Genomic DNA, 9,187 nt, shown 5'->3' on the forward strand with positions numbered 1-9,187 from the left:
TTAATTTGTTTAAAATTTTTCTAGTGATTGTTTCGGACTCAGCGGAAACAGCATAAATGTTATTGGGTTAAAACTATTTTAATTATTGTACGATTTATTGTTTAAGAACATTCTTTGGGGTTAGAGAACAGGCTGGAGATTTAAAGAAAATAAATTACTGTAGCGGTTGTAGAAAGGTTATTGTCTTCCTCTACCTCAACCCCTTCCGTTATCACAAAAACACACAGAGAAAAATCTAGCCCCGAGGTCTGTCATCCACTCGCCATGCCACTAGTACTGAACATGAATAGAATTCACAGAAGTGTTATAGAACTGACAATAAGTAAACAGGAAACAAGCTATGTATGTCACTTAACACATTTTTACAGCAGATGGCACACTGCTGACAGTAAGAAGTTTAAACACTACAAAACATGGGGGAGTGGTGCATGCGAATTACTATTTGGGAAGAACTGGTCAAGTAGTGAAATAACTCATTTTATTACTAATATTCTCAGTGCCATTTTCGATTCTAACATAGTTTCAGGTGAAGTTTTACCTGCAACTGAATATGAATGGTAGACTAAAATACTAAAAATTTGTCATAAATGTCAGGCATGATAAAATAGAAACTCGGTAATAAAGACAAGTTTGTTAGTTTCTTTGTAGTTAAGTGCATAGCTACATGATGGGTTATTTGTGGTTTATCGATCATGAGTGTCGAACATTGCTTTCTAGAAGTGAAAGCTCACAGACATACCGTTATGCTATTGGAGAGCCAATGAGGATATCGAAAAGACAATGGAAAACATTCAGTCGTAAAAAAAATGACTAAAAAAATTACAGAAACATGTAAAAAAGTCAAAATGTATTTTGTAAAACAGTATCAATAACAGCTACGCCAATCATTAAAACCACGTAAACCAACTTAGTTACAAACTAAGCTTTTATTAATACAGTATTTTAATCAATGGCTTTCCATTATTGTCCAACACTTGCTGTTATGTTTATCCTTTCGTATAAATTGTTTGCTTTGTACATCTATCTCTGTACATTTTTAAAAAAATTTTTACTTGTTTGTTTAATTTTCTTTGTCGTTTTCCTATTATCTTTTTACTGCCACTGGTTAAAATATGTCTTGCTGGATGAACGAAACGGATATAGTAGATTCAGTGTTTATATAACTTTAGTCATAATTCAATGCGTGCTGATAGCACACGTGCTTATGTAGTTATAATAACTCGACATTTATGAACATCATTTCCATTAATGTCTCTCTTGAAAACTTAATGCTTTATTCACATTACATACACTACGTTATTGTAACGCACGTAATTTACATTTATAACACCTTACTACTTCAGTTTTCAATCTCTCATTGTAAAACAAAACCAATTTATAAAATTAAATACTTTTCTTTCTGGCTTTTAAATAAAGTACTAAAATGCACCCTTTCAGTTGAAACAAATAGATATTTCATGTCTTCTTCTAGAAAAAAGTGTTTCTTGATAAGAAATAGCCTATTGTTACTATAGAAACAGAAACAAAAAAAACTGAGCTACTCCACGGTGTTTAATGTGAACTAATAGGTTAATAATTCAGGCGAAGTAATAAAAAATAAAATGAATTACACTCTGTGCCATTAAAGGCAAATTAAAAGTATCGAATTATCTACTGTCAAACATAAATTAAATGAATCAAACCCTACATTCTTAAAGGTAAGGAACGTGGAGTACTTTGTGTGGAGTGGAGACACCAAAAATTTCCAGTTCATAACATTTTTCAGTTATGATGCCAAACATAATTTGTTATATTCATAACACCATATTTACATGTAACCAATTTCTTGGTTACACACATGGTTTGTACTATACCTATTGGCAAAAACAATATGTATGAACGATTATTATATTATTAAATATTTAGAATAGATACACACAGCTATATAATTATTTTAATATGATAATATTATCTGAATTTCCTAAAAACATATAACGTTTTAAAGATAGCATCTGAGTAGTTTGTTTTTCAATGTTTTTAAAAGACTGTTCTTTGCAAAGAATACATTATTCATGACCCACAACATAATCAGTAGTAACGGTTTGATACAAATTATGCATTAATGTCTTCTTTCAGCAGGGCCCGGCACGGCCAGGTGGCTGAGACACTCGACTTATAATCCGAAGGTCGCAGGTTCGAATCCCCGTCGCATCAAACATGCTCGCCCTTTCAACCGCGGTGGCGTTATAATGTTATGTTCAATCACACTATTCGTTGATAGAAGAGTAGCCCAAGAACTGGCTAAATTAGGGACGGCTAGCAGGGTTAGCCCTCCTTGATGACGAGAAAACCCCATTGTAAAGAAAATTATACATGTAAAAACGGCTGATATGGGTAGAGAAAGCATTATATAGAGGAGCTATAAAGAGATAGCCCTAGCGTAGCTTGGCGCGAAATTCAAACCAAATCTTCCAGTAGGATGAAATTTAATTCCCGTTCTTAGGTGTTTAAACTATCCACACGTAATTCTACCATTGTTTGGCTTTAAAATATCCACACAGTTTAATTATTTGTTTTACAGAGTTTGTTGTTTAGAAATTATAGGGAGACACGTGCTCTCTGACCCAGTTCACGCGTCCCTTAAACGTACAGTGCACGAATCACACTTTACACTATTAAGTACATTATTTTTTACATTCTGTGAATTTTTATATTGTACTGTAGACTTATTATTCCTTATTGTAGTTTTACTTTTTCTACTTCTGATACTACTAAAATAAGGAAGAAATCTGAACCAAAAAAGCGTTTTTAAATCATGAGATTAATAAAAAAAAACATGTTGGACTTTCTAGATAAGTTTATGTTAGAGAAATCACATAACAGTATTTGTGAAATCACGATATACATTGTTTTTTGCCTTGAAATCAGGAGTAACGTTTGTTTGTTTTGAATTTCGCACAGAGCTACACGAGGGCCATCTGCGCTAGCCGTCCCTAATTTTGCAGTATAAGACTAGATGGAACGCAGCTAGTCATCACCACCCACCGCCAACTCTTGGGCTACTCCTTTACTAATGAATAGTGGGATTGACCATAAAATTATGACGTCCCCGCGGCTGAAAGGGCAAGCATATTTGGTGTGACGGGGATTCGGACCCGCGACCCTCCAGTTACGAGTTCAGTGCCTTAACCACCTGGCCATGCTCGGGCCAGGAGTAACGTAGAATCAAAATATATAATATATTGTCTACGCCTTGGAAAAAAAAAGATTAGTATAAAATCAGGATGAACATGTTTATAATACTCATTACTGAATTTTTATAGTGCATACTAACATATAGAAGACATTTTAATACTATAAATAAACGACCCGATGACACTAAAACACAAACACAAATCTCTGTGTGTCAGTTTCGGTTTGTGTTTTAATGAATGCTACTGAAGAAGTTGTAAAACGAAAGTGAGTGTTCTGTTTAATAAAACAGGTCGATTATTTCTAGTATTAATATGTCTACATTACTGTTGTAAGCTATAATTTTAATGTTATAATTTAGCTGTCTTGTAGAGGGAACTGCGAACGATAATAAAATTATAATCAAGAAACTTCGTCTAAAAACTGAATAATAGTTATAAATACCAAGAATAAATGAACAGTTAATATGTAATGATGAATATTCAGTGAATCTATAAGTTCATTCTTAGAAATAACATTTATCAAGTCTATCCGGTTACTTTAACGAGCCCCCCAGTGGCAAAGCGGAATGTCTGCAGATCTATAACTATAGAAACAACTTACAAACCTAGCAGACACAGTCCGTTGTGTAGCTTTGCGCTTAACTCAAAAAAAAACAACAAGTCTCGGCATGGCCAAATGGCTAGGGCGCTTGACTCATAATGTGAGGGTCGCGGGTACGAATCCCAGTTACACAAACAATGCCCGCCCTATCAGCCGTGGAGGCGTTATAATGTACAGTCAAGCCCACTATTCGTTGGTAAAAGGGTAGCCAAAGAGTTGGCGGTGGGTGGTAATGACTAGCTAGCTGTCTTCCCTCTAGTCTTACACTGCAAAATTAGGGACGGCTAGCGCAGATAACCCTGCTTTGCGCGAAATTAAAAAAAAACAAATAAACATACTCTGACCATTAGCGAGTACATTCTGTAAATAATTTTATTTGCGAATTAGGGGTAGTTGCCGTTAGTCTCGAAATTTCAGTTCAAATAGCAAGAAAAAAGTAACATAATTTGTTATCGTTAGATGTATTGGATTTCGCATTACGTTTGCTATATAACACAAAAGACACCATACCCCTATCAACAGAACACGTTGAAACAACTTGGAATCGTGACATACGTATTTGTCTATTCTGTGGGTTTAAAATATGCATATATGTGCTTTAAAATCAAAATATACATTCTTTATGCCAGTGTTTTTCAAACGCTTTAGGTTGCGCACCCCTTTTCTTTTCTGTAATAGACTTTTCCCTCTCCCCCTCAAAATAAAACACGTTAAACTTATTTAAAGAGTGATATACATATATATTAAATGAACAAAACAAACCCAAACAAAATCCAATTTAAAACGCTCCATAAGTTAAAATAATTCCTAGGGTACAGTCTATAATGTGAGACATAAAATGTACCCTAGGTTCTGGAGGTGGCTGTGAAAATAGGACCCACATTACGGGAGGGGGCACATTATCTATTAGTCTTAACCTTCATTCGACAGTCTCAAATGAAGAAATTCACGATAAAATCAAAGCAAATCATCAAAAGAAATACAAGTTATATCACCCTTCATTTGTCTTCTAACAGTTGCGGGAAGGTGACTGCTCTCCGAAGTGAAAGACAAGAAAAAAGGGGAGAAAACGAAACTCGAAACGATTTACTACCATTATGGTAGTAAAGCTGTAATTAAACTAAGATAAAGTATAGAGTTGGCAGTACGTTTATGTTGATGAACACCTCATCACATATAAAGGTGTAAACTCTGAAAATTGGTAGTTGTTGTTTGGAATTAAACACAAAGCTACACAATGAGCTGTCTGTGCCCTGTCCACCATGGGTATCGAAACTCAGTTTCTAGCGGTGTAAATCTGCAGGCACACCGCTATGCCACTAGCGGACAAATTAGTAGTTGATAGTTACAGAGGCCTTAACGCTTGATGGTTTGGAGCTGAGCTATACTAGTTAATTTTATTAATTAATTATATAATTTGGTTCGGCTTTTATAACTCTATAGATGACAATGATAAACTTACTTTAAAATAGCCGAAAAACAAAACGTTTTCCTGACTATTCTCTTATCCCCCCCACAATATATATATATATAAAAGGTCGCGTCTCTTGGAGAGAGGGTATCTTACAGTTTGAGAGCCTTCGGTTTATCACTGTAGAATTACAACATACTGTTTATGACTTGAAATCAAATTAATGTGTCTATACTAAGACATGGCTTGAAATTAGACTAATGTGAAATTAAGACACATATCTATACTGTTGAATGAAAGCGTCTTAACTTCGGAAACACGAGAAAGAGAGAGAGAGACGTGTCTAAACCGTGAACTCGAACACGTAGCTAAACAATTTTCACCATATGTAGGTATTTTACCAATCACAAGAGAAAAACTGATTTAACTTGTCATAACTGGCAAGTTAGAGCTGACAAATTAGACACTTGAAACAAATACTCTTAACTGTATTAAACTCTAGCATAGTAGCAACAACATTAAATCACTTTTTATTTCATTTCACCTCCATTAAGTAGATTTAACATTACCAGCTTGTGTGTAATAAATTAAAATAAATTTCGTAATTGGTAACTGCCTTACATAAAAAAACTTGTGTTGGTTTTCATTCTCATTCAGACATGATCAGTGATGATGTGTTGTTTTTTTTATAAATGTGATCTTTATACATTAATAAAATATACAGTTCTTGAATATTATGAAAACGAACTAAAATGATCTCTTAACTTTTTCGTTACAATTTTTGCTTAGGTGGTTGTAAATCTGGAACAGTGAACGTTTCAAAATAATAGGCTCGGCGAAAGATGAAAGGGCACTAAGAAAAAAGGAAGCACTCCTAATTCGTGACCTACAACCTGGACAATCAGCTAGCTACATCACTACTAAATCAACTCATCGTGCCTGAGAAAGGCAAAAAGAGAAAACTTCATCCAACAAAAAACGCCAATGTTAGTGTAACTTCAGAGATGATCCCTCGACTATAACTTACCTCTATCAATTAGAGACTGCACGGTGATGCACATGTCATTATCCATGGGAAACTGATCACAACGAACCATGTCTGGCCAGGGATAGCCGTACGTGTTCATCCTTCTCTCACAGCCTTGACGGACGGCCTCGCACAGGGAACGACACGGATATATCGGTCGGTCTAAGCAGACTGGCGAGAACAGCGAACACAAAAATAGCTGAGTGTCCGGGTGACATTTGAGATTAAAGAGAGGAACCCACGGACCAGCTTGCTGAGCCACTTCAGTCATCGTATCGTGACCCAGCAAGTTGGGTAGACGCATTTGTGTATATCCGATCCCGTGACAGAGAGTCAGATTCTGGGGTATGTCCAAACAAGTTGGCTGGGTCAAGCGACTTCCCACCATATTCCAGTCAGTCAGGTAAGTTGCAGTCAAGCCTATTTGGGCACAAGCCAGCAGCAGATCCACGATAAACATACGCTCCATATTACAGACAATCTATTGGATAGAGAACCTTCTAGAGATTAGATCAAACAGAGTTGTTTATATATATATATATTTCCTATTCTGTTCGTATGGCACTACGAATTATAACGTTTACTGAACGTTCTACATCATTAAAAAAGCGAAAAACATTCACGTTCACAAATTAATATTTCGGGGTATTTAAATGTTCTGAATAATTAACAAAGTTTTTACAAACAAAAATTATCTTTCTTCGTCACTTCAACTACGTAAGAGTATCGCTGTCTCGCTATGTACAAACGCAAGAAAAATAAAAAAAAAACTTCACTTCCCTGTCTGCCACAGACAAGCGCCTATGCGCGTGCGTACGTGTGTTTAAGAAAGAAGCATCCCTCTTGCGGTATCAGGTACTCACTCTCTCATACCTACAGTCGAAACTTTGAAAATCTCTGTTTTAGCTGGTGTACAAGGACTCGGCTGGAGTAATAGCCACGTGACAGCTATTAGCCAATCCAACGTGGTTCAAAGCCGCGAGCTACGTCGCCACTCGCTAGGAAATCGGCGTTATCATCGCCACGATGAGAGGCGGTCAACATGCTGGGAATGCTAAATACCTGCCCTGCTTAGCCATCACAAAAACTTGTTTAGCCCTCTGCGCCTGTACGAGTTTTTACTGCATCAACCAAGGCTACTGGAGGACATTACCTTTTATTAAACCCTGTGGTTCACGAAAATTTTGAGTACATAACGCAAAGATATGCTTGTGTGTTAGCATTAATACATATGTGTATACGTACGTGACAAGAGTTTTAGATATATTTAAGAGGATCAATAAATAAACTTTAAATGTTTAAAATGAAAATTTAAAAGTGTGTGCCAGCATCAGCTAAGTTCATATAATGATTCCCACTGCACTAGCTTAGAGGATCTATTAGGCACAGGAAGATGGAGAAAGTCGTTGAGTTACAAAACAACTTATTGTCGATACCCCAAGTTACTCCTACCAGTAAGCTTGGACAGCCCTTCTATTACACTACAGAAGCTTTGACAAGTAGACCTTTTAGTTCTGGTTAGATATTTCACGCAAGGTTAACAGTTAGAAGTGCGATTCTCTCCCTTGAGGAAAGTTTAATCTGCCGGACACTCGTAACTGGAGGGGTGGGGAAGAGCTAGCACGTGAGAAAAGTGTGAGAGATGGTTTTCGTTAAGTATTTTGATATATAGCAGTTTTCGGAATTCTTTATTTCCTCCTGTGTTATCTTTCATAACAGTAAGCCTGTGTTTTGTTTGTCCAACCGACTAAACTTAGAAAAGTTCGCTAGATTGTTTCTTGTCAATCTGTCCAGGAACACTTTTACTGAGCTTTTTTAAATAAGCTAAGTTTAGAAACTGTAGCATACATAACATGCGCTGCAACCAATAGTCTGCACATCTCAGAAAGCTTCCCAGGTCCTTCCGAATCTTTCAGATAAAATGCAATGATAATACTCATCAAGAATTATCAGTCTTTAAACTAGGCTTAAAGTCTGACATCCTGAACATTAAGACACCTATAAATAAATGTTGAATGAAGATTGAAACTGCATGGCTTTGGTCGTATATGCACGTATTTTTGAAAGAAAAAATCATCACTCACGCTATCCTAACTCTTTGTTTTGGGAAACAATGCATCAACAACAAGGCTGCAGTTGCCAAAAACAGTCAGTTCGTTGATAGAAAAACAAAAGCGCCTATCAAGACTAGAAAGAACATTAAAATTATATATAAAAAATCAATAATTACTTAATTTCCTTTTTTTATTTTTGTTTATCCCTTTTCTTTTCAAATTGCAAAAGTAAAATAATCAATAAAATTTAAAAAATACTTATCAGGTACTGAAACTGGAAATGTGTGAGTTAATCCCACACATATCTCTGGTCCAGGTAAATTTATATTTCGAGTCATGCGAAACACTATAGACTCTTTATAGGTTTAATGATTTACATATAAATACTTTGAAAGGAGCTGTAAACAAGTTTGTTTTTGAATTTTGCGCAAAACTACACGAGGGCTATCTGTGCTAGCCGTCCCTAGTTTAGCAATGTAAGACTAAAGGCAAAACAGTTCGTCATCACCTCCCCACCGCCAACTCTTGGGCTACTCTTTTACCAACGAATAGTGGGATTGACCATAATAGCATAACACCCCCCCTCCACACACACACACACGGCTGAAAGGGTGAGCATGTTTGGTGTGACGGGGATCCGAACAAGCGACCCTTAGAGGAACTGTAAGCAAGAATAAAACTAAATGTTTTATTTTCGTTTATCATCATCTTTTTATAAACAAGCTTGTCGCATGTCTAATTATAGCAGTAACTGTAATTTTATCACTTGATAAAGAAAAACAATCGTCACAATCTCTGAGTACCTATTTTATTATTATTCTGTATAAAATTTATAAAGCGTCAGAATACACTCTATAACCTAGTAACCCACGGACGTGTTATTAAAAACGTAAACAAATAAGTGTATCACGAAAACACGTT

General features: G+C 35.9%; 1 protein-coding gene across 1 annotated transcript in view; it reads right to left on the reverse strand.

Moving 5' to 3' along the window:
* The window catches only part of LOC143249584 (secreted frizzled-related protein 5-like), a 61,162-nt gene extending 54,058 nt beyond the window's left edge, over window positions 1-7,104 (reverse strand). Inside the window, exon 1 of the mRNA XM_076499698.1 lies at window positions 6,213-7,104. Coding sequence (XP_076355813.1) covers window positions 6,213-6,681 — 469 coding nt within the window. The 5' untranslated portion in view covers window positions 6,682-7,104. The remainder of the gene's footprint in view (window positions 1-6,212) is intronic.
* Window positions 7,105-9,187: the final 2,083 nt, after the last annotated feature.

The sequence above is a fragment of the Tachypleus tridentatus genome, chromosome 4, assembly GCF_004210375.1.
Source record: "Tachypleus tridentatus isolate NWPU-2018 chromosome 4, ASM421037v1, whole genome shotgun sequence".
NCBI lineage: Eukaryota > Metazoa > Arthropoda > Merostomata > Xiphosura > Limulidae > Tachypleus > Tachypleus tridentatus.